General features: G+C 50.7%; 2 protein-coding genes across 11 annotated transcripts in view; both read right to left on the bottom strand.

The window, feature by feature from the left end:
• Positions 1 to 321: 321 nt before the first annotated feature.
• Positions 322 to 5,523, bottom strand: CX2H19orf71 (chromosome X2 C19orf71 homolog). 3 transcript variants are annotated; one of them, XM_029052720.1, is made up of 5 exons: positions 5,440 to 5,523; positions 1,959 to 2,078; positions 1,401 to 1,678; positions 815 to 943; positions 322 to 509 (listed from the first exon to the last, which is right to left on the bottom strand). In XM_029052720.1, exons 2-5 carry the CDS (start codon positions 2,039 to 2,041, stop codon positions 349 to 351), a joined length of 651 nt encoding a protein of 216 aa, XP_028908553.1. In that variant the 5' UTR covers positions 2,042 to 2,078; positions 5,440 to 5,523; the 3' UTR covers positions 322 to 348. The 3 variants fall into 3 exon arrangements, with proteins under 3 accessions (XP_028908553.1, XP_028908552.1, XP_039766388.1); XM_029052719.1 differs by having other exon boundaries at positions 1,959 to 2,129; positions 5,440 to 5,521; XM_039910454.1 differs by lacking the exon at positions 322 to 509 and having other exon boundaries at positions 850 to 1,108; positions 1,959 to 2,129; positions 5,440 to 5,521.
• Positions 3,212 to 25,408, bottom strand: part of FZR1 (fizzy and cell division cycle 20 related 1) — a 58,584-nt gene continuing 36,387 nt past the window's right edge. For all 8 annotated transcript variants that reach the window (XM_029052712.2, XM_029052717.1, XM_029052713.2 and 5 more), the window contains 8 exons: positions 19,777 to 19,960; positions 18,820 to 18,885; positions 16,997 to 17,099; positions 16,260 to 16,444; positions 15,544 to 15,777; positions 15,275 to 15,379; positions 8,394 to 8,486; positions 3,212 to 6,274 (listed from right to left, as the gene is read on the bottom strand). In XM_029052712.2, coding sequence (XP_028908545.1) covers positions 6,233 to 6,274; positions 8,394 to 8,486; positions 15,275 to 15,379; positions 15,544 to 15,777; positions 16,260 to 16,444; positions 16,997 to 17,099; positions 18,820 to 18,885; positions 19,777 to 19,960 — 1,012 coding nt within the window. In that variant the 3' untranslated portion in view covers positions 3,212 to 6,232. The remainder of the gene's footprint in view (positions 6,275 to 8,393; positions 8,487 to 15,274; positions 15,380 to 15,543; positions 15,778 to 16,259; positions 16,445 to 16,996; positions 17,100 to 18,819; positions 18,886 to 19,776; positions 19,961 to 25,408) is intronic.

Genomic DNA, 25,408 nt, shown 5'->3' on the forward strand with positions numbered 1-25,408 from the left:
TCATGAAAAAGAGGGCCCAGGCCTCCTGGCTCCCTCTCCTAAGCCCTGGCTGTTCATCTTTCCTCCATGAAGTCTCCATTTGGCCTCGTCCCTTCCCTCCAGAGGTTTTGGCTGGTACCAGGGCACCCTGGCTTGTTCATGCAAAACGGTGCTGTCTCTGGTCATTGACCGTTGATGCTGCTGCTGCCAGAATGGTGATTCCTTCCCCCCTCCCCCCAACTCCTCCCCCAACCCTCATCCTGCCCTCTCCACCCAGGTCAGGAGGAAAAAAGTCCTGGTCTGAACAGGCAGCTGCTAAAAGTGGCAGCGAGAGGCCAGGCATGAAGGAAGGCCCAGAAGTTTTACTGGTTAGGGCGCGTGCACATCTGAGACGACGGAATACTGCTTGGTGCATGGACTCCAGCTGCAGTAGTCCTGGGACTTATAGTAAGGGGGAAGGCGGGTGGGCCGCAAGGGCACGAAGCCTGGATCCTCTGGCTTCACCACTTCAATCCCGATCCTATTGGTAACTGGAGGGGACAGAAGGGTAGGGATGAGAAAGGGAAAGCGGGGAAGAACGTTGCCTGCCTCCCAGTTCTGCCTCCCAGTTGCGCGTGCTGCTGCCTGGGCGGGTTTGGCAAGAGGGGGGGAGAACCACTCCCTAACCCTAGGAAAGAACCTGCCTTGCCCCCCTCCCCCGCCCCCAACCTCCCCCACCCCCAACCTTCCCCACTCTTCTCCACAGCCCAGAGGCAGGGTTATTCCCTCCCTCCAGACCCCGCCGTGGCCCCTTCCTCCCCCGTCGCCCCCCCACCCTCTCACCACCAATTCTCACCAAATTCCTTGCCAGGGACTTGTTTGTCCGTCCAGAAGAAAGTCCCCCAGCGGGGGCTGGATGCTAGATACTGAGGAGCAGGAACGATAGGGTCATACCACGAGGCCTCCCACAGCTGCTGGGCAAAGGCTGAAGGAGAGAGATGGCGTTGTTGGGAAGGCCGGGGGAGGAACTCTCTTCAAGGGTCTCGCCTGGTGCCGCCACGTCGGGATCGGGGTACGAGGAAGTGTCGGCAGGTACAAGTGATCCCTTCTGCCTCAGCTGGGAAGCAGGAGCTGATCAGAGCCAGGGGAGCTGGAGGGGAAAGACAGCCAGCATCTTTTTCTCTGGGGCTGATAAAACAGGAGCGATTACCACGGGCCTGGGAGGGACATTTGAGGGAAGAGCGAGGGCCGGCCCCAGAGGGGGTGGGAGGGATGACCTTTTAAGGCCATTTCCAGTACTCTTCCCCAGGCCTCCCTCTGCTGGACTCCTGCCCCCACCCCACCCCCGAGACCCAAGTCCCTCCGTGTCCCCTGGGGCTTCCAGCCAGCCACCCCAAGCCCCCATTTGGGGGGAGGCTCCGGTCTCAAGGCTCCCTCCTTACCGCGGGGCAGCGCCTTTTCCCTCTGGGCATAGGAATGGCTCCAGCGGGTGTAGGCCTCACGCTTGATCGGCTGAAGGAGGGTGTACCACCCTCTGCAGTGGTCACTGGAGCCCATGCCCGGATACCCGAGCTGTTCGGTAACGTCACATTCCAAGGGGGCTAACTTCCACTCTACCACCTTGTCGGTGGCATCGCAGCCCACGGCAACACACTTCCAGCGGAGCGCCTGCTTGAGGAGAGGTGTCGATCGGGGCCTGGCCAGGAACAGGTACTCATCCCTACGGACAGAAGGAAGAGGGCAAGGGGTATGCCGGCCTCCCTGCCGGGCAGGGGCACCCCCCAGCAGAGATCACGGCAGCCGGGCCCGGCAGCAGCAGTGAGAAAGCAAGGAAGTGTGGAGGATGCAGGGGTGCTACCAGGCCAGGGGGGAGAGGTGGCACTTTGGATTCTCAAAGGGTGGGAAACTGCCATCCCAGCTCCGGCCCCCGACCCTGTTTCTCTCCCGGAAAGCTGCTTCCAGTCGCTGTGCTGCCTCCGGCTCCCAGGTCGAGGACTCACCTGAACTGGGGAGTAGGGGAGTCTAGTTCCAGAACGCTCTTTGGGATGTAAGGCTGATCGACTTCTCCATTTAGCCACTCCATGCTCCTCTCAGGCCGACACCACCGACTCCTGCCACAGCTGGGAGCGACCAGAACTGCTATTGTTACCATCAACAGACGAGGCGGCTACCTAGCAACGAGACAGGGCTGCCGGAGTCCACGGGGGTTTGCGTTGGGCAGAACGCTCCCAGTTCTGGGTTTGTTTTTTTTTTCTGGGGTCGGTCTGGACTCACCGCTTCAGCCCGAGAACCTTCTCAGTCTCATCCCGAACAAGTTTGCTCCGAGAACCTTGCTCCCCGGGATGTCTTGGATGTTCCTTAGGAGGGGATGCTAATCCTGGCAGAGGCAGCCCCGGGTCAGGGAGTTGCATCTTGGCTTCCACCTGGGATGGGGAGGGGGAACTCGCCAGAAAGCGGGCAGAAGCCATTCTTCTGGGTTTAATGGTTATGTTAGCCTGGATCTCCTTCCAGGTGGGAACCCCCCTGCCCTCCAGCCCCTCGGGATCGCTATTTAAATAGTCCAGCTTAGGCTTGCTTTGAATGCATTTTGTTACTAGATTGTGGTCAGCTTCTGAAAGGGTTTTAAATTCATCAAATCCAAAGTTCGGAGTGAAATTCGGTTTCCAAACTGTCCTCCCTAACGCTTAGAAGTCAGCATTTCCGGTGGCGAGGGCTCTGCCTCAGGCGAAATGTAGAGGCTCTTTCCTTTTTCTGACCACGGCCATTCCAGGTTTTTCATCAAGGTCAGAAGAAGAAGAAGAGCCCACGTGGTTGGGCTGAATTTCAGCAGGAGCTATTTCCGTTAGACAGCAGAAAGAATTTCCCTAAGTGAGGAACGGGTTCCTCAGGGAGGGGGCAGAAGGCTTCGATGCCAGTCTGCTTAGAGACAGAGGGATGGACTGTAGGGCTTGGCAACTCCACCGCAGGAATCGGTGCCAGCTCAATTCCCAAGGCATGGATGGGATGATGCCAACAGAAGGTAGGCAACTTGGGGCGGAGCCCCAGCTAGAAAAACAGCAGTGGCTGGTACCCACCAGGCAAAACAATTGTCCAGGAGACTAGTTGGGTGGGGGGAGGGGGGAAAAGGGCGCACGGAGGGACAGGAAGTGTGGAATCAGATCATCTGAGTCGCCAGCTCGGTTGCCCTCTGCCTTTCAAAATAGACAAGCGAGGCCCAGATGCCAGGCTTTAATCAAAGACACACAACCCAAGCGAAATTCACAACTTGTTTAATGCCAGTTATGTTGCTTTACATGAAAAAAAAAAACTTGCAAGGTTTGTTTGATCTATATATTTTTTTTCTCCACCCTCTGAGGCATCATCACCGGTAACAAGACCCCAGTTCTTTGAATTTGCCTGTAAATTCTGGGGGAGGACAAACTACCCTTTTCTTCACAAGCCATCTGAACCATACAGTTTAACAACTTTATAGTTCATACATCGAAAAGACATGATTTCACTTTGTTGTTGCATTTACAAGTCTATGCAGCACACGCCGGAGAGTCAATCGCTTCGCAATAATCACCTACATGAGATTCTATACACAAACCTAGGCATGCGTCCAACACACCCACCACACACACGTGCACACAACCAGCGAGGCACCTTTTCTGAGGGCTAGCTCCCTGGGCTTCTTTTTCACTTCCCTTGGCAACTGCACAGAGAGGAAGGCCAGGGATGCCAATAACCCTTTTAAACGAACAAACGAAACAAAAAAAAAACCCCTCCAAACCCCAAATCTTCCTCCAAGTCTCTTCTGTCCCCCGGATCAGTCGACTTAAATGACTACTTCCCCCACACAACTCTGATGGGGCCATGAAAGAATTGTTGGGGGTTACATTTGGAAAGAAAAATGGCTAAGCCCACCAGGAAGATGTAGGTTTCCTGCCTCTGGAAATTGGTTTGGTTTTTTCTTTAAAGCCTAAAAATACTCTATTCATCCTTGAGAACCACAGAGGTTTCAAGAACATCCGGGGTGCTCTTGAGACTTGGTACCTTCCCTCTTTAACTGTCGCCAAGGCTGACATGCCACAAACATACACACACACTCACACACACACACACACGCTCAGAGAAGGTAGCAAGGAAGGAAACGGAGTCCCTTAGAGAGACACAAGGCAGAAGAAACATGATCCATGCAATGTTTTCCAATAAAACCAAACACATTGCCAAGCACTCAGCTGTTCCCTGTTTCACCAACAAACAAGGTGGCTCTTGGTCATGACCCGGGCAAAACCGGAGGTAGATGAAGGGAGCCTGGAGGGAGCGGGGCAGTAAGGCATGGGCACGTCCCAGAGAAGGAGGGGATGGTTTGAGTTTTCTGAAGCCAAAGAAACCACGCTGGCACTTTGGTTTGGGTGCCTTTTCCCCAATAAATGTTGGCAAACCGCAGGGATTGGATGCTCTTTCCAACAGGGCAAGCCACCTGAGAGACTCACGGACACTCCTGAGGCAAAATTGCTTCCTCTGCTTCTCCCACTTCCCCTCCCAAGGCTTGAAATGCTCCCTCCTCAGTCTGGACGGGCCCCTCCGGCCGACCCGGCTGGCTCTGGGTTCAAATGCTACCTATGACTTTTAGCTCACCTCCTGCCCGCCCAACAAACTAGGTAGGCCGGAGTGGCCCGTTACCCAGTACTCTACGGGAGGAGAGGGACTATAAAAGGCATTTCCATCAGGGGTCAGAACTGTGGGTGGTCTCTCGCCTTGGAACCCAGCCCAAAGAGGGAAAACTTCCACCCGAGCACATTAGGGGGAAAAACAAGATGGCGAGGATATATAATAAGACCAAGTATTGGCACAAGGAGAGTGGGAGACAAATATGGCCGGGGCCAGGATGAACGTTTCACTGTCTCTGAATCACAAGCTACACAGACTCCCCTGAGTTCTCTGACCTGGCACCATCTAGGAATTTAGGGAAAGGCAGGTGCCTCGGTGCCCTGGGACTTCTTAGACTGTGAGCCCCCTGCAGGACAGGGACCACGTCTAATTCCCAACTGTGGACTCCTTCCCGGCGCTCAGTACAGTGCACTGCACACAGGAAGCGCTTCGTAAATACTATGACTATTACAATCGATCCACCTCTCGGTATTCTCGGAAGCAGCATCATCCCTGATTGATCAGTACGAACATAAGAAATTAAAACTGGAACATTTTTGGAAAGGCTCTGATTCAGTTAGAGTAACAAAAAAAAAAGCGCATTAAACACAATATATATATGAGACATTGAGATTCCCAGACAGGCAGAGGTCCTCCCTTCTGCCCAGTAGAGTGACCACACATTCAAGTAACAGGTTTGATGAGAAATTCACCCCAATATTCTCTTGCTGTTTCTGGATCCATAGCTAAAAAAACCCCACAGAGTGATTGCCAGAGGCGCCTCCAGAATTTTTGGCAGAACGGGGACCGCCTGCCCTTAACACCCATCATATTCCTCCTCCTTACCAAATTTCTGTCAGCGTGAGCCTGACGTTAGGGTTTCTGCCAAGTCCCTTCTTTCAACTTCACAGCAACTCTGCCTTATCACATCAATGGCCGTTACACACCCTTAAACGTTTTTAAATGTTGAGCATCTTATTTTCTTCCCAGCCACGTCTTAAATTTGCTGATCCAAACTGCCCCATAGGAATCACCATCTTGATTCATGATCTATTCTTGTGATCTTTACATTTCAAGGCTGCATCAGAAAAAACACATGATCCCATTTCCCTCTGACATGTCTCCCAGGGCCAAAATCCACAGAGTGGGAACCTCAGCCTTCAAGTGCCATTGCAAGATAAGTCTTTAGTTCCTGTTTCCTCTCCCCATTAACATAAGGGGGATCAAATCCTGCCAGGTTCAGCTTCGGGCATCCAATCAAAAAAGAGGTAACAGCAGCAGAAGACGAGATAGCCTTTTTCTTCACTTTGGATGGTTCGTGCCAAATGAATCTTGCCCAACACGTATGATTAAAATATTCATGGTTTTACTCTCTTCGGAAACTCTTTGCGGGAAATGGATTTCTAGGCTCCTAACTGTGTTCTTCTCTCGCTTTCCCCCCATTTACCCTTCCCCAAATACTGTTCAAATAGGTCACGATCTGGAATTAAATTGGAATCTTGATAGCTTCTCCAGGTCCAATCTATTCACCCCATCAATTATATCCTCCAGATAATTAGGGGTTCCATGCATGCTGATTAGTTAGTGGTTTTTTTCCCCATACGCAATAATGTGGTCCTGGTGTGCGGAGTCTAAGGTTTTACCGTATTCTGGTGAAGAGATTGAGAACAGATACAGATTCCTAAATACAAACAGAAGGAAGAAAAAGTTAAAATGATTCCAGTCAAAACCCACCATCGCCCTACCACTGACCGCACTGACTGAGGGTCTACAGTGCAGAGCGCTGTACTAAGTGGGCTTGGGGGACATCCGGAGGTAGGACAGAATGCAATTCTGGTCCTCAAGGGGCTTTTCCGTGTCTTTATTCCCCAACAGTGTTACGGGGGAGGGAGGGGACAGTTTTCTTACGATCTCCATGCTGCATCTGTGTGTTTCCACTCGCGCTCTCTCACTGAGGGCCAACATACACCCAGTGCTCCCACAGTGTGTCTTTTCACTATGTGTTTGGGATAGAAGACTGGCTGTTAAGGAATTAGGGAACGTTCTCCTGACAAGACGTAAGAAATGGCTGCACACATGAATGAAATCGGTCAAGCAACAAAAAATGATTAATTGGATGAAAAACTGGTCCTAGGGGAAAAAAAGGACACACGGTCGGATATTCTGGAAAACAGCATATCTGTATCAGCGTCGGCAGATACTTCCTCAACAACTGTGGGGGCCAAGCACTGTATTCGAAGCTATGGGAACATACGGAAGAAGCAAGACACACCCCACCCCTCCCTGCCCTCGAGAAGAAGCAGAGAAACAGCATGGCCTAGTGGAAAGGGCAGGGGACTGAGAGCCAGAGGACCAGGGTTCTAATTCTGGCTCCGCCAGATGCCTGCAGTGTGACCTTGGGCAACTCATTTCACTTCTCTGTGCCGCCTCAGTTTCCTCATCTGTCAAATACAAATTGAATACCTGTTCTCCCTCCTACTTAAGACTGAGCCCCACGTGGGACTGGGCGACCCGATTATCTTGTGTCTACGCCAACGGATGGAACGTAGCAAGCATTTAACAAGAGCACAATTATTCTTATTATATTATTTCGGGCTACTGGGGGAAGGCAGTAGACACAAGTTGACAAATATTTCATGGAGTCAAGAGTGAGAGACTAAATATGAACAACTGAGTGAATAACAAACAGGTAGGGGCAGAGGAGTCTGGTGGGATGCTTCGGCTGGGGAATGAAGGGACAGAAAACTTGATGAACAGACTGTGAATGAGTAGTTCATGAATAGTTAATAAAAGACTGTATTAACATGAATGTTAGACAAGGGTGAATGAATACCTCCATAACAAATTACAACCAGTGAGTATAGACCAGACAAGATGGCTGAAGGGTGACTGAACTATAACACGAGCTTTCCCTACTGGGGTGTTCGCCGGGAATGTAACCCCCATGTTACAGAGCTGAGCATGCTGTTAAACTGGAAGGAGAGAAAACAAGAATGTTAAGTGGGAATTCGGTTGTAAATCACACAGGTAGAAAGCGATAAACGCTTTCTTCAGGAAGATTGGTTTTGATGAGTCACAGACACGCCTGTGGATAGGTGAACGTATGAAGTTTGAAGCAGGACTGGGAATGTACAGCCAAAGAGGGCAGAAGATGGTGGCGACAGGGCCCAGTGGAAAGAGCCCGGGCCTGGGAGGCAGAAGACCTGAGCTCCAGTTCCGACCCTGCCACTGCCCTCTGTGTGACCTCGGGGAAGTCGCTTCACTTTCTCTGGGCCTCAGTTTGCTCATCTGTCAAGTGGGGATGAAATATCTGTTCTCCCGCCACCTTATGCTGAGAGCCTCTTGTGGGACGGGGTCCACGTCGGACCAGCTTATATTGTTTCTACCCTACAATAATAATAATAATAATAATAATGTTGGTATTTGTTAAGCGCTTACTATGTGCCGAGCACCGTTCTAAGCGCTGGGGTAGACACAGGGGAATCAGGTTGTCCCACGTGGGGCTCACAGTCTTCATCCCCATTTTACAGATGAGGGAACTGAGGCACCGAGAAGTTAAGTGACTTGCCCAAAGTCACACAGCTGACAAGTGGCCGAGCCGGTATTCGAACCTGTGACCTTTGACTCCAAAGCCCGTGCTCTTTCCACTGAGCCACGCTGCTTCTCAGTGCTTGGCACGGAGTAAGCACTTAAATATCGCAGTGAGTGTAATTATTATTAGTAGTAATATTTACTACCACCATTGAGCTTGGATAACATCACATCTAAGAAGAGCCTTAGAAGGTAACGATGCTTTTTACCTTGGTTGAGCGGGTTTTGCTAAAAACATTCCAAAATCGCAGCGTTTCATCCCCAGCACCAGTAACTATTGCCTCTCCATCAGGAGACATTGCCTGAGAGAAGAGGGCGAGAAAAACAGAAAGTCACCAGCCATCAATTACTATTTCAGGCCCCTAGCCAGCGATTGGTGCTAGAGAGAACGTTTAGCCGACGTGGCTCCAAAACGGTTTTACTTTTCAGGCAGCCAGTTCATTCCCGAGAGGTCTCCGGGCCACGGCACGGACACCTTATCCCAAATGTCCAGGACGATCATTCAGGCTTGCAACAGATCAGTCTTCTCTCTTTAGGGGAGAACTTGGGCTGGGGCAAAACAGACTGTGGGGTGAAGTGGAGCAGGAGTGACTGACCTGATCATCTGTTAATTACGCCAGAGCTGATCAAAACATCATAATCATTATTCTGAGGATGACTATGATGAGGGGACGGGTGAACTTGGAGGTAACGATGAAAACAGTGCGGGATGTTGCAAAGGGCAAACGCACCAGCACGATAAAGGACAGTCCCATGGAGTGTGACGCATTTCGGCCCCACTGATACCCAAGGGAAGAAAGAGAGCGCATGACAGAGTCTCGGCTCAGGTTCTGCCTTCCTTTTCTGCTTTTTAGATTGTGAGCCCCAATGAGGGCCAGGGACCGTTTCTAATTCCCACCCGTGTACTCTCTCCTGGCGCTTAGTACAGCACTCTGCACACAGTAAGCGCTTAATCAATATTATTATTACTACTACTATTGTCTGCAGGGGAGGGACAGAGGGCTGTAGCTTTATCTCATCCTTCAAACGCCCAGCCCGCCATCCTCACTGCAGGATAACTAGGCAGTGCACTTAGGGGAGGGAGAGGAGAAGAGGATCCAAAGATTCCTCCCCATGTGTGAAGAGATTCCTTTGGGTCCTGATTTTTCAAATCATGTTAGGTCGATTAGTATGGTTGCTATATTTTGGCCTAGAAAGAAGTTTTGGGTGGTAGGTTTTCGATGGATAATTAGTGGCAGACAGGAAGACCCAGTGGCTCCCCCAGTGGCCTTTCTGTCCCCACAGAGAAGAGAAGGAACAGTGAGAAAAGGAAGTCCTGCTTACTGTGTGCAGAGCGCCGGGAGAGAGTACACAGGTGGGAATTAAACACGGTCCCTGGCCCTCGTTGGGGCTCACAATCTAAAAAGCACAAAAGGAAAGCAGAACTTGAGCCTAGACTCTGTCACGCTCTCTGTTTCTTCCCCTGGGTATCGACGGGGCTGAACGCATCACGCTCCATGGATTATCAGCTACCAGCAGATTGAGTGGGGAGCCGTGGGAAGACCCAGGGTTAATGAGATTCTCTACAAGTAGCCTAAGCTGGAAATTGAGCGGAGAGGGATCTATATTGACATCCGTCTCCCTCTCTAAGCTCGTTGTGGGCAGGGAACGTGTCCACCAACTTCGCTGTCCTGTACTCTTCAAAGCGCTTAGTACAGCGCTCTACCCACGAGCGCTCAATCAATACCATTGATTGACCGATTGAGACAGTGAGCCAGAATATCAGGCACAGGAAAGACTGTCTCATAAAGTGGCTAACCCCACCATGCCCAGGTTGGCCAGATCTGAGTCACTTGAGAGTGGGAGCTATAAAGGAGTTTCCTAGGGTAGGAACAACTGCATGAGTCTAGGGCAGTCAAGCTCATGCCTCTGGATGGATGGGACACTTTTAAGGTTAGACAATCCGTACAATGCCAGTCACTCATAGTTACTGAGCGCTTACTGTGTGCAGAGCACTGTCTCCATCTACACTCACTCCCTTGGTGAACTCATTCGTTCTCATGGCTTCAACTATCATCTCTGTGTAGATGACACACAAATCTAGATCTCTGCCCGTCCTCTCCCCCTCTCTTCAGGCTCGTATCTCCTCCTGCCTCCGGGACGTCTCTACCTGGACGTCTGCCCACCACCTAAAACTCAACATGTCCAAAACTGAGCTCCTTATCTTCCCTCCCAAGCCCTGTCCTCTTCCTGACTTCCCTATCACTGTGGATGGTATGACCATCCTTCCCGTCTCTCAAGCCCAAAACCTTGGTGTCATCCTTGACTCGGCTCTCTCATTCACCCCATACATCCAATCCGTCACCGAGACCTGCCGGTCTCACCTTTATAATATCGCCAAGATCCACCTTTTCCTCTCCACCCAAATGGCTATCTTACTGGTACAGGCTCTCATAATATCCCGGCTGGATTATTGTGTCAGCCTTCTCTCTGATCTCCCTTCCCCCATGTCTCCCCGCTCCAGTCTATTCTTCATTCCGCTGCCCGGCTCATCTTCTTGCAGAAACACTCTGGGCATGTCACTCCCCTTCTTAAAAACCTCCAGTGGTTGCCTATCGACCTCCACACGAAACAAAAACTTCTCACTCTAGGCTTCGAGGCTCTCCATCACCTTGCCCCGTCCTATCTCTCCTCCCTTCTCTCTTTCTAATGCCCACCCCGTAGGCTCCGCTCCTCTGCCGCCCACCTCCTCACCGTCCCCCTTTCTTGCCTATCCCGCCGTTGACCCCTGGGCCACGTCCTCCCGCTGTCCTGGAATGCCCTCCCTCCTCACCTCCATCAAACTAACTCTCTTCCCCTCTTCAAAGCCCTACTGAGAACTCACCTCCTCCAAGAGGCCTTCCCAGACTGAGCTTTCCCCTTTTCCCTCTGCTGCCTTTCTGCCCCCCACTTCACCTCCCCTCAACTAAGCCCCCCTTTCCCCCCCTTTCCGTCTTCTCTTCCCCCCTCCCTTCCCCTCCCCTCAGCACTGTGCTCGTCTGCTCACTTGTATATATTTTTATTACCCTATTTATTTTGTTAATGAGATGTACATCCCCTTGATTCTATTTATTGCTATTATTTTTGTCTGTCTCCCCTGATTAGAGTGTAAGCCTGTCAATGGGCAGGGATTTTCTCTATCTGTTGCCGAACTGTACATTCCAAGCACTTAGTACAGTGCTCTGCACATAGTAAGTGCTCAATAAATACTATTGAATGAATGAACTGTACTAAGCACTTGGGAGAGTACAATAGATATATTCCCTGCCCACGAGTTTACAGTCTAGAGGGGGAGATAGACATTAATATAAATGAAATTAGAGCTATGTACGTTAAGTACTGTGGGGCTGGGAGAGGGGATGAATAAAGGGAGCAAGTCAAGGTGGTGCAGAAGGGAGTGGGAGAACAGTGCTTGACACACAGTAAGCGTTTAATCAATATAATTATATTAGAAGAGGAAAGGAGGGCTTAGTCGGGAAAGTCTCTTGGAGGAGATATGCCTTCAATAAGGCTCTGAAGGTGGGGAGAGTAATTGTCTGCCAGATATGAAGAGGGAGGGGATTCCAGACCAGAGGCAGGATGTGGGCGAGAGGTCATCGGTGAAATAGACGAAATCGAGGTACAGTGAGAAGGCTGGCAGAGGAATGAATGGGCTGGGTGAGGTGAGGTAGGAGTGGGCAAGATGATTGAGTGCTTCAAAGCCAATCATAAGGAGTTTCTGTTTGATGCGGCGGTGGATGGGCAATCAGCAGCGTGCCTCAGTGGAAAAAACACGGGTTTGGGAGTCAGAGGTAGTGGGTTCTAATCCCGCCTCTTCCACTTGTCAGCTGTGTGACTCTGGACAAGTCGCTTAACTTCTCTGTGTCTCAGTTACCTCATCTGGTAAATGGGGATGAAGCCTGTGAGCCCCACATGGGACACCCTGATTACCTTGTATTTACCCCAGCGTTTAAAACAGTGCTTGGCACATAGTAAGTGCTTAACAAATATCATTATTATTATTATAATTATTGAGGAGTGGGGAAACATGTCCTGAATGTTTTTGTAGAAAAATGATCCAGGCAGCACAGTGAAGCATAGACTGGAGGGACAGGAGGCAGGAAGGTCAGCAAGGAGGCTGATATAGTAATCAAGGCGGGATAGGATAAGTGCTTGGATCAGAATAGTAGCAGTTAAGATGAAGAGGAAAGGGCGGATTTTAGTGATGTTGTGAAGGTTGAGCCGACAGGATTTAGTGATGGATAGAATATGTGGGCTGAATGAGAGAGAGGAATCAAGGATCACGCCGAAGTTACGGGCTTGTGAGTCAGGAAGGATGGCGGTGCTATCTACGGTGATGGAGACGTCAGGGGAAGGGCAGGGTTTGGTTGGGAAGATAAGGAGAGGCATGCTAAAATTTGAGGTGACTGAGGGACATCCAAGTAGAGATGTCTTAAAGGCAGGAGGAAATGCAAGACTGCAGAGAGGGAGAGATCAGGGTTGGAGATGTAGATCAGGGAATCATCCGCATAGAGGTGGTAGTTGAAGCCAGAGGAGCGAATGAGTTCTCCAAGGAAGTTGGTGTAGATGGAAAATGGAAAGAGACCTAGACCTGAACCTTGAGGGACACCCACTGTTAGGGGGTGGGAGGCAGAGGAGAAGCCTACAAACGAGACTGAGAAAGAGCAGCCAAAGAGGAGGAGAACCAAGGGAGGACAGAGTCGGTGAAACCGAAGTTGGATAATATTTCCAGGAGAAGGGGATGGTCCACAACAATGGTTGCTGAAAAGTTGAGGAGGATTAGGATGGAGTAGAGGCTGTTGGATTTGGCAAGAAGATCACTGGTGAACTTTGAGAGGGTGTTTTCTGTGCAGTGAAGGGGACGGAAGCCAGATTGCAGAGGGTCAAAGAGGGAATTGGAAGAGAGAAACCTGAGAGAGAGTGTAGACAACTCACTCAAGGATTCTGGAGAGGAATGATAAGAGGGAAATGGGGTGACAACTGGAGGGAGCCGTGGGGTCAAGGGCTTTTTTTTTAGGATAGGGAAGACATGAGCTTATTGGAAAGCAGTGGGGAAGAAGCCATTGGAGAGCAAACAGTTGAAGATGGTGGTTAGGGAGGGAAGGAGGGAAGAGCCTCCCCCTCATTCACTCCCGTGGCTTCAACGGCCATCTCTCTGTAGATGACTCCCAAATCTACATCTCCAGCCCTGACCTTTGTCTTCTGCAGTCTCATATTTACTCCTGCCTTCAGGACATCTCTATTTGGCTGTCTTGCCGACACCTCAAACATAACAAACATAACATGTCAGCTGGGCAAGTTCCTTCACTTTTCCGTGCCTCAGTTACCTCAACTGTAAAATGGGGATTAAGACTGTGAGCTCCACGTGGGAAAACCTGATCACCTTGTATCCCCCGAGTGCTTAGAACAGTGCGTTGCACATAGTAAGCGCTTAATATATACCATCATCATTATGTCCGAAACAACTCATCTACCCACCCAATCCCTGGCCTCCTCCTGACTTTCCCACCACTGTAGACAGCACCATCATCCTCCCTGCCTCTCAAGCCCATAACTTTAGGATTATTCTTGACTCATCTCCCTCATTCAACCCACATATTCAATCCGTCACCAAATGCTGTTGGTTCGACCTTCACATCACTGCTAAAATCCACCCTTTCCGCTCCACCTAAACTGCCACCACGTGGATCCAAGCACTTATCCTATCCCTCCTCGATTACTGCATCGGCCTCCTCGCTGATCTCCCTGCCTTCTGCCTCTCCCAACTCCAGTCCGTGCTTCACTCTCTGTGCCCGGATCATTTAAATAAATAAATAAATAAAGTTCAGTCCATGTTTCCCCACTCCTTAAGAACCTCCAATGGTTGCCCATCCACTTCTGTACCAGAAACTCCTTACCACTGGCTTTAAATCACACCATCACCTTGCCCCTCCTTCCTACCTCACCTCTGATTTTATTTCTTGATTCTATTTATTTCTTGATTCTATTTATTTGCTATTGTTTTAGTGAGATGTTCATCTCCTTGATTCTATTTATTGCTATTGTTCTTGTCTGTCCGTCTCCCCCGATTAGACTATAAACCCGTCAAAGGGCAGGGACTGTCTCTATCTGTTACCGACTGGTACATTCCAAGCGCTTAGTACAGTGCTCTGAACATAGTAAGTGCTCAATAAATACTATTGAATGAATGAATGAATGATTTCCTACTACAACCCGGCCAGCACACTTCACTCCTCTAATGCCAATATACTCACTGGACCTCGATCTCGTCTATCTCACGACTCACCCCTTGCCCGTGTCCCTCCCCTGGCCTGGAACTCCCTCTCCCTTAATATCCAACAGACGATCACTCTCCCCACCTTTAGAGCCTTATTAAAACCCCCTTATTTCCTCTTCTCCCACTCTCTTCTGTGTTGCCCGTGGACTTGGATTTGTACCCTCCATTCGCTCCCCTGCCCCACAGCACTTTATGTACACATCCATAACTTATATTATTGTCTGTCTCCCCGCCTCTGGACTGTGAGCTCCTTGTGGGCAGGGAACATGTCTACCAACTTTATGCTGTACTCTCCCAAGCATTTAGTACAGTGCTCTGCGCACAGTAAGCACTCAATAAATATCATTTAGCAATCGATTAACCATAACTTTTACTAAGCTGCAAATTCCCAATAAGTTCCTTTGGAAAGTGATCAATGACCAAACAGGTGATGGAGCGGAGCAACAGGAAATGAAATTAGCGAGTAGGATCAATGGTATTTATTGAGTGGTGCTTACCGTGCGCCAAGCACTGTACCGAGTGCTTGGGAGAGGCCAAGAGACTTAGAAACCCCAATCCCCGCCCCGTTGCAGATACAATGTTAGTAGGTGAGGCTTCCCCAGGGGCAGGAACAGGTGGTTCAAGATTTTTGAGGGAGCAGGCAGCAGGAAAAGGAGCAAGAGAACCAGAGGCAGGAAGATGGAAATGAGAGAGTTGAGGCACCTCAATTCCTCAGACCAGACAATCTATCCCTTTTGTCGATACTGGGTGAATGGCTTGGACATTCTAGTTCTAGGGCCTCACACTGCAGCTTACCAGATACAGCACCCGATACGAATGACCCGTGAGCTTGGCCACTTGTGTCAAGGATGGGTATTTCCAGACGAGGATCTGGTTCTGCGAGTATCCGTGAGTGCTCACCTGTTGGAGGGAAAGACAAATAGTTACTGATGGGGACCAGGGGCCCCACTCGGTGGGGAGGGACTCAGCAGTAAGACAGACCCCTCCGTCCTCGGTGAGCCTTTCTTGCGGCCCACGAGGGCACTTGCTCCTCTGCCCAGCGCTACTGATAATGAGGCTCTTACTAGTTCATTGGCATGTTTGGACCAGGCTAGATTGCAGACTTGAGAGCCGGTGTCAATACACTGTAAGGGCTGGCCGGTGAGGGTGTTCCAGAAACGAATGCAGCGATCGGCTGTCCCACCTCCTGAGGCCAGCAGACCATGCTGATGAGGAGACCACGCGATGGCTTTGACTGCTGCCAGGTGCTCTGTGTACTGCTGGACAGGGCTCAGGCTGGAATGGTTCCAGACCAGAAGCTGGAGAAAGAAGAGACGGGATGGATGAGACAAGCTCGACAAAGTTACTGCCTAGGCCAACAGTCTAAGTCTGGCCTTCTTAACCCAATGCCGAGGGAAAGATGAGGGAAATAATGGACTCCTGATGGCAAAAATGAATTCACGGACGCTTGGAGGAATGAAAAGCACCCTGGCCAAAGTACTCGAGGTTCGTTCAGAGAGTGGCCGGGGTCCAAGTTTGGTCCCAAGGAGCTAGGCTGTGGCCCCACATGAGAGGCTGCCCCACCCCTGGGCATGGAGAGTGGTGGGGGAGGGGAGGAAGGAAGGCTATCTGAACTTGGCTGAGGTTGGCTTTTGGCAAACTCAACCTGGCCCCGGGAAAGGCAGGCTGGCCGGAGTCCTTAAGGAGCTCCACTGACTGGCAGGGAAGAGCTATGCAAAAATTCAGGGACAGGGACAGGCCCCAGCTTGGAGATGGAAAGAGGGATCCAACAGCCTCATACCTTATTGTCATTTCCACCTGATGCTAGGAGTTGGTGGTCTGTGGACCATTTTAACCCACACACTTCCTGCCTGTGACCCTGCAGCCGTCGCTCAGTCTGCAACGGAGGGGTTCGGATGTCTCGCTGAAGGATCATTCTATCCCTACTCCCAGAAGAGAGCTGATCTGCATTCCAGGCCAAAGCACCTAAGGACACAGAGAGAGAAACAGAGTGAGAACACTGGGTTGGGGGAGCAGGGGTGTGGGGGGCGGGGAGATGGAGAAACTGAGCGACCTTGAGGGGAATGCTAGTCAAAGGGAGCTCCTCGCAATCAGTTACAGTGACTAATCATGGCCACAGAATTCTCCAAGGACAACTTTCTGGAAATGCAAGAGGAGCTTAAGGCTCCAGGCTGTGCAGTCAGCTTGGTTGGAGTATAGTTATAAACAGGGATATGATCACCCCATCTAAAGGGAGGAGGGGCCGGTGCTCTGGGACAGCCAGTCTCATTACTGGAATGAGTCAGAGAATCACAGAATTGTAGTCTCTGGAAGGTAGGATAAACGAGTTTGGAGAAACTCACTTCGTAAAGAATTAAAAAAAATACTCTGGTCATTGTTTCATGACATCTGTGCTGCAGTCACAATGTGGAATGGTGTAGATAGCTAGAAATCCACCTGGTGTTGGGGGGAGAGAGAATGACAGATCCTTGCTCGCAGGATTGAGGGGAGAAATGGTTCTTTTCTCTGGTGCCTTACCGACTCTGGCCGTGTGACCTTCCAGCATGGACAATTTCTTTCCTGCAGCTGCATCCCAGATCTGTACAAAGCCCTTGTGCGTACCAACTGCTACCAGGTTTCCCTAAATCAACAAAACAGACACAAAACCATCTGAGACCCATGCTCTTGGCTTTGTGATGCTTAGCGGTCAAGAGAAAAGGAAATCCAAAACACGCTATGGGAATTTTGCTCATTAAACCCAAGAAGCCCTCGGAACAGGCTAGCCCTCCTGAGAATTGATTACGGGGCGAGCTTTTCATTCACAACTTTGTGGTTTGTGTGTTTGGCTTATTCACGGTGACCTCTGAAGCCTTTTATCTTAGAGTCTTCAGCATGCGTGAACTGAAAAAAGGTAAATAAATAACTGCAAACGGCAAGGAGTTCCACCCTCTGGTGACGATACACTCCAGGCCCTGCTATTGGGGAGCCCGGCGGGGGGGACACAAGCCCCGGTGGCCAGATCGGGAGACACCACTCCAGTGGCAGGAGGAGCCTAACCTTATTTTTTACAATAGGATTCAAGTCCCTGCCATTCTGGGTGCAGTTTGTGACTAGGTCTGCAGACGTAAACAGTAAGCAGTGTGTACTTCCTGTGCTGCACGAATGAAGACAAGGAAACAAACCGATTAAAAACTAATCCAGAGCTATGCCAGCAGTGGGTCCTCAAAAAAGCTTTTGGGCGACAAAAATGAGGCAAGGTCAATCTCATCTCAATGGTCTTTGTTTTAAAGCCACAAAGGTGGGGGTGGAAAGGGAAAGACCCCAAACCTTTCTTTCCACCATAATGCATTCTCATTCCTTCTCGCCTAGGCATAGATAGAAGAGAGGGATGTTCAAAAATCAGTTCCCCCTTCCTCTCTTTTCAGTAAAGTTCTCATCGCGGCTCTGCCACTCGTCTGCCAGGTGACCGTGGGCAAGTCACTTCACTTCTCTGTGCCACAGTAACATCTGAAAAACGGGGATTAAGTCTGTGAGCCCCATGTGGGACACAGGCTGTGTCCAACCAGGTGATCTTGTATCTACCCCAGCTCTTAGTACAGTGCCTGGCTCAACGAATACCATTAAAAAAAAAATTAAAATAAGGCAGGGCAACTCTCAATCTCCCTCACCAGGGACTGTTCAGTGGGTCCCATGTCATGCCTCCACAGAAGATACAAATTCAGAGCGTCCTCCTCTTTGGCATCACAGCCAAGCTGAAAGGTTTGAGCAGGAAGGGGCGGAGGCCCTACATTCATTTAACCCAGCAAGACGTAGGTAGAAGCAGCGACGCTGGAGAACACTCAAGCTCTAGTTTTCCTGCCTGGGGTGGCCCTGACCCAAAGCGGCCTCCGGATCCTCCCCGGGGAAGGCGGAGGCCACCTGCCTGGCGGGGGAGAAGAAATCGAGCCGACAGACGTCCTTTCGGGGAGGGCCGATCGGAACCCTGGGCTTCCCGGCGAGCTAGGCTCCGGAGAGTCGCCAGTGCCTGGGGCGGCAAGGGGGAAGGAGAGAGCAGTGGGCCAGAGTGCGCGTGAGAGAAGGAGCTGACGCAGGACTGCCCTCAGACACTGAGGGGCCCCCTTCCCGAGGTCAGAGGAGAATGCCTCTCCGTCCAGACTGAGGGGGCCCCGCCACCCCTAAGGATGGCCAGGCCCACCGACTGGGTCCAAAAACCCGGAGAGCAGAAGAGGGACCTTCCCTGCGACATAATCATTCTTGACGAGACCACATTTCTGGCATCAAAGTAACACTCCTTCGGCCTAGAACCATCACACCGCACAGACACCCACACCCTTTGCCTGGGAGGAATGCCCCATACTGACCCGTTCTGACCAGCCCACAGAAGTCACGGAATCACCTTCTACAGACAGGTCGCACAACCTGGTCACCTGAAACACGGTCACATGAGAATGGAAAACGATTAGCATCATATGCAGTCATGCCTCGGACTTAACGGCTTTCGAGGTGCCCGAACCCTTTGGAAACGTGGTTTGGGAGACGCAAAGCGGAGTTCAGAGCAGAAGACAGCCAAAGCTGCTCCAGAGGCATCTCCCTCACCCCTCCAGGGGCTCTGGACTACCAGGAGCAAGGGAAGGCTTTTGCTTAAAAACCTGGAGCCTCTCTGGGACCCAGATTGGACGCGGGCTCCCCAGAATTCCCAGCTCCACCGTTAGGCCTGTTCAGGAATCCCAACGCACACAGTTCTCCGCAGCGGTGGGGAAGAGGAGGCAGCGGCCGAGAGGAGCGGCAGGGAGACGGCCAGCGTGGCGGGTTTAACCCGGGAAGTAAACCTAAACACGCTGGGGAGAGGGGGGCCCAGGGAGGGGCAAGGAGGAAGGTAGAAAGGGTTCCGGGGAGAGCAGCATGACCACTAGACAGACTTCCCATGAATAGATGTACCAAAGGCACCTAGGGAAGCGGAAGGTCAGGAGTCGAGGGGTTACCTTGGGAACGGGAAAAAGGGATCTGTGGTTCTTAGACTGGCATCTCCTCGAGGGCAGGGTCTGGGGCTGTTTAGCTTGTTCTGTACAGCGTCCTGCACAGCAAGGTGTGCAAGGGGCCACGGGCATGCTTTTGGAGGAGGAGGATGAGTGAAGACCTTATTTTATGCAAGAAAGTTAAAATAAGGTGGGGAGGGTGATGGCTTTGGTTTTTTTTAATTAAACCTAGGTGTCTTCTGCTTCATATCCAAGAAGCTGAATGTTCACAGCAAAGGCTCAATCCACAGAATGACTTGAATTCACCACCCCAAGAGCCTCCCTCCTGCCCTGGCATTTTACCTGGCTAGTACAAGCACTCCACAGGTACACACAGGTTCCAAGGCCAACACTAAGGACATTGAGGGAGGACCAGTCCACCAAGTTCAGGTAGAAGTCATCCTGCAGCTCAGGAGCATCAAGGACTTTGAAAGGGATTTTGGAGATTTTTCGGGTAGGTTTCCGTGGGGATCTTAGTAACTTTTGACTATCAAAAAAGAAAAGAAAAAGAATTTTTTTTTTTTACAGAAGGAATGTTCATGGGCCACTGGAGATTTGAAAACACCAGGGCCTTTTTTCTTTTTTTCCTTTTCCTTTCCCCCCTCGAGGAACACAAGAACCGGAACATCTGACCTGCTCCGCGCTTCGGGCCCCTTAGGTCTGAATCCCTAGAGAGGCTCTTGCTCGCTCCAATCTTTCCACCAGCTCCGGGAAGCTCTGGAGTCGAGCTCGGAGTCCCTCTTGGCTCCTAGCTGGAATCTTGGAAAGATGGAGCTTGCACTGCACAGGAGGGGAGGAATCAGACCATTCCAGCAGCAGTATCTCCAAGAGCAGAGAACTGGATGGGGACTAGGTCTCAGGAGAAGACGACTGGGGCAGGGAGAAACAGCAGTGGGAAATGGGAGAGCGAAGACGCCGAATGAGCCTCACTCAAGAGCATCTCCAGGAACTCCCGTTTCCAAACCTACCATTCAAGGCTTTGGCTCCTGAGCATGCCCAACTTTGACTGCCAGGGCCACAGAGGAATCACCACATGGATTCCATTTCTGGTACAAATGAGGGCTGTGAAGGAAAGGGATTGGAGCCTTAGGCCCCCCCAGAGCTCCCTATATTTGGGGGGGGAGGGGGAGTGGCTCCGCCTGAGTCCAGCATGCAGTGTCCCGAAGCACTGCTCCAGGTGGGAGAGGCATGATTTTCAGGGCCCTGTCCTGCCTGCCAGATTGCCCATGGGGCCTGGTTTTGGCGGGATGGCTGGAGGGGGTCCCTCCTGGCCCCGGTGGCGATGGCGGCACAGCTGATGGTGGAGGAAGGAGGACAAGAAAGAGGAGGAGAAGGAAGAAGAGGAAGAGGAGGCTGCAGCTGCCCGCTCTCCCTGCACTAGCAACATCTAAGCTAGGATGTACAAGCTCATCCTGCTTTTCCTCCTTGGAAAGGTGAGCCTGGGAATGTCGTAGGGGAGGGGGTCTCCTGGAAGTGTGTTTCGACTCTGCTGACCCCGCCCCCTTTCTGGGGCTGAAGGAGGGCTCCCTTCTGCAAGAGCTCCACCAAAGCTGGCCCAGCAGGCAGGAGGTGGAAGGGGGTCTCTTCTTGTTTCCCTTCCTAAGTGCCTCATCCTAATTCTCCCCCATGTGCTGGGCACAGGAGCCCCTACACCTCCACCGAGGAGCTGGGGTTCTCCTTAGTGGCTCAGAGGGTGTGAGCCGAAGGGATGATAAAGACAGTGATCTCTTCTCCCATACAACCCCAGTTTACATCCCTTGTTTCTCCGGCTAACCTACTTGCTGTGTCTCATTTTTGCCTCACCCGCTGCTGACCTCTCGCTGGAACTCCTTCTCCCTTCAAATCTGCCAGACCACGTTTCCCCAACTTCAGAATCCTTCTGAAATCTCCCGACTCAAAGAGGCCTCCCTTAATTAATCTCTAATCTCGCCATGTTACATCCCCCCAAACGCCACTTTCAGAGTCACCCGAGCACTGTTTACTCACAACCTCCTGTAGCATTTATGTACATCTCTTACATACCCGATTACTTAAACCCTAACTCATATATGCTTCTCATATTAGAGAAGCAGTGTGGCTCAGTGGAAAGAGCCTGGGCTTGGGAGCCAGAGGTCATGGGTTTGAATCCTGGCTCTGCCACTTGTCAGCTGTGTGACTGTGGGCAAGTCCCTTAACTTCTCTGTGCCTCAGTTACCTCATCTGTAAAATGGGGATGAAGACTGTGAACCCCCACGTGGGACAACCTGATTACCCTGTATCTACGCCAGCGTTTAGAACAGTGCTCTGCACATAGTAAGCGCTTAGCAAATACCAACATTATTATTATATACATATTCATCTCCTTCTCCTCCTATCTACCAAGCAGTAGTATTTATTGAGCTCCTCCCTGGGGTAGAGCGCTGTCCTAAAGACTTGCGAGAGGACAAGTGCTAGACTGTAAGCTCATTGTGGGAAGGGAATGTGTCTGTTTTTCATTATATTTTACTCTTCCAAGCGCTTAGTACAGTGCTCTGTACATGGTAAGTGTTCAATAAATACAACTGAATGAATAAATGAATACAGTGTGACCTAGTAGAAAGAGCTTGGGCCTGAGAGTCAGAGGACCTGGATTCTAATCCCGGCTCCACCACTTGCCTGCTGTGTGGCCTTGGGCAAGTCACTTCGTTTATCTGGGCCTCAGTTACCTCATCTGTAATATGGGGATTAAAGCCCTTTCCCTCCAACTTAGACTGTGAGTCCCACGTGGGACAGGGACTGTGTCCGCCCTGATTACCTAATAGATACCCCAGCGCTTAGAACAGAGCTTGACACTTAACAGGCATTTTAAAAATACCGTAATTATTATTGTTACAATATCAATCAAGCATTGGTATTTATTGAGCACAGTACTACACGCTTGGGAAAGTACAATATAATAGAAATGGCAGACATAATCCTGCCCACAAGAAGCCTACCACCTATAGGGTGAGACAGACATTAAAATGAATTACAGAGTGGGGAGATGGCAGAGGGTAAGGATATGAGAAACAGCATGATGTACTGGACAGACCACGAGCCTGGGAGTCACAAGGTCATGAGTTCTAATCCTGGCTCTACCATTTGTCTGCTGTGCGACCCTGGCCAAGTCACTTCACTTCCTCTATGCCTCAGCTACCTCATCTGTAAAATGGGGATTGAGACTGTGAGCCCCACATGGGACAGGGACTGGTCCAACTTGATTTGCTTGTATCCGCCCCAGCACTTAGTACAGTGCCTGGACCATAGTAAGCGCTTAAATGCCATTATTATTATTACTCTATGTACATAAGTGTGATGGAACTGAGGGTGGGGTGGATACCAAGTGCGAAAGGAGTACCGAGTACACAGGTGACACAAAGGGGAGGGCGGGTAGGAGAAGTGAGGGGTTAGTCAGGGAAGCTTCTGGGAGGGGTGTGATTTTAGGAAGGCTTACAATGATCTGTCAATTGTGCAGTGGGAGGGAGTTCCAGGCCAGAGGGAGGGCCTGGGTGAGGGTTCAGTGGTGGGATAGACAAGACTGAGGTACAGAGAATAGGTTAGCTTCAGAGGAGCAAAGTGTGCAGGCTGGGTTGTACTAGGAGAACGGCGAGGTAACCTAAAAGGGGACAAGGTGACTGACTGCTTTAAAGCCAATGGTAAGGAGTTTCTATTTGATGCTGAGGTGGATGGGCGACCACTGGAGATTCTTGAGGAGCGGGGAAACGTGGACTGAGCAGCTTTTTAGAAAAATGATCCCGGCAGCAGAGTGACGTGTGGAATGGAGAGGGGGGAGACGGGAGGCAAGGTCGGCGAAGAGGCTGATGCAGTAGTCAAGGTGGGACAGAAGTCAAGGTGGGATGGATCAAGGTGGGATGCATCAGCGTGGTAGCAGTTTGGATGGAGAGAAATGGGTGGATTCTAGAGATGTTGCGAAGGTAGAACTGACAGGATTTCATGACGGACTGAATGTACGAGTTGAATCAGATGAGTCCAGGACAATGCCACGGCTATAGGATGGTGGTGGTGTCTGCGGTGATTGCCAAGTCAAAATTAACAGACATGATGCCAGCCCTCAAGGACCTTACAATCTGTCAGGGGAGGCAAACGCTAAAATACGATTACAGCTAGAAGAGAGTACAAAGATAACGTGGCACAGGTGCTACAAGGGATTGTGAATACTCAAGTGATGGACAAAGAGACGCTCTTACCACCACCCTCTTTACTGAACTCAGCTCGCACACTCCTCTATCCCTTCGTTGATCTCGGACCACAAACCCTCAGCCCTGGCTCACCTCCACAGTCTGCCTCCTTCGCTCTTGAGCACAAGCCACAGAGCGCTGCCGGCGGAAATCTAGACATCAGGCCGACTTCATCCTCTTCGAGTCTATCTTTGTGTGCTTTCACTTTGCCCGGCGAAATTATTCCTCCATCCTTATTGACACCCATGCCCATCACCCTTGCCAGTTGTTCCAGACCTTTAGCCCCTTCTCCAAACCCCCGTCCCTCCGCCTCCCCCATCCCTTGCTCACAATGACCTGGCCACCTACTCTATTGAGAAAATTGATACTATCAGGTTGATCGCCCTAAAATATCCCTAACCCCTACACAGTCCCTCACCTTTTCTGCCCCTTCCTCAACTCTCCCATCCTACCCACTCTTCTCTCAAAATCCACCCCCTCCACCTGAACCTCCAACCCTATTCCTTTGCATCTTATCAAAAGACTGCCCCCTCCCTTCTTCCCTCCGTAAATGCCATCTTCAACAGTTTGCTCTCCAATGGCTTCTGCCCCACTGCTTTCAAACATCCCCATGTCTCCCCATCCTAAAAAATCCCTACCCTGACCCCACAGCTCTCTCCAGTTAACATCCCATCTGCCTCCTACTGTTACTCTCCAAACTCCTTGAGCGAGTCGTCTAGACCCACCGTCTCAGATTCCTCTCTTCCAATTCTCTCCTTGACCCCCTCCAATCTGGCTTCCAACCCCTTCAATGCAGAGAAACCACCCTCTCAAAGGTCACCAATGACTTCCTTCTTGCCAAATCCAACAGCCTCTACTTCATCCTAATCCTCCTTGACCTCTCAGATGCTTTCGACACTGTCGAGCACCCCCTTCTCCTGGACACGTTATCCAACTCGTCTTCATTGACACTGTCCTCTCCTGGTTCTCCTATCTCTCTGGCCGCTCATTCTCAGTCTGTCTCGCGGAATCCTCGTCTGCCTCCTTCCCTCTAACTGTGGGTGTCCCCCAAGGTTCAGTTTTGGATCCGCTTCTATTCTCCATCTTACACCCACTCCCTTGGAGAATTCATTTGTTCACATGGCTTTAACTACCATCTCTATGAGGATGATTCCCAAATCTACATCTCCAGCCCTGATCTTGCTCCCTCCCTGCAGTCTCACATTTCCTCCTGTCTTCCAGAAATCTCTACTTGGATGCTCTCCCATCACCTCATACCGAATACGTCTAAAACAGAACTTATCTTCCAACCCAAACCCTGTCCTTCCCAATTTTCCCATCACTGTAGATGGCACCACCACCCTTCCTGTCACACAAGCCCATAACCTTGGTGTTATCCTTGATTCCTCTCTCTCACTCAACCCACATATTCAATCTACCGCTAAATCCTGTCGATTCGACCTTCACAACCTCGCTAAAATCCACCCATTCAAACTGCTACCACATTAATCCACTCATTCATCCTATCCCACTTTAATTACCGTATCAGCCTCCTTGCTGACCACCCTGCCTCTTGTCTCTCCCCACTCCAGTCCATATTTCACTCTGATGCCCGGATCATTTTTCTATAGAAAGGTTCAAGCCATGTTTCCCCACCCCTCAAGAACCTCCAGCGGCCGCCCATCCACTACCACAAACAGAAACTCCTTATGACTGGCTTTAAAGCACTCAACCATCTTGCCCCCTCCTACCTCACCTCG

The sequence above is a fragment of the Ornithorhynchus anatinus genome, chromosome X2 (genome assembly GCF_004115215.2).
Source record: "Ornithorhynchus anatinus isolate Pmale09 chromosome X2, mOrnAna1.pri.v4, whole genome shotgun sequence".
NCBI lineage: Eukaryota > Metazoa > Chordata > Mammalia > Monotremata > Ornithorhynchidae > Ornithorhynchus > Ornithorhynchus anatinus.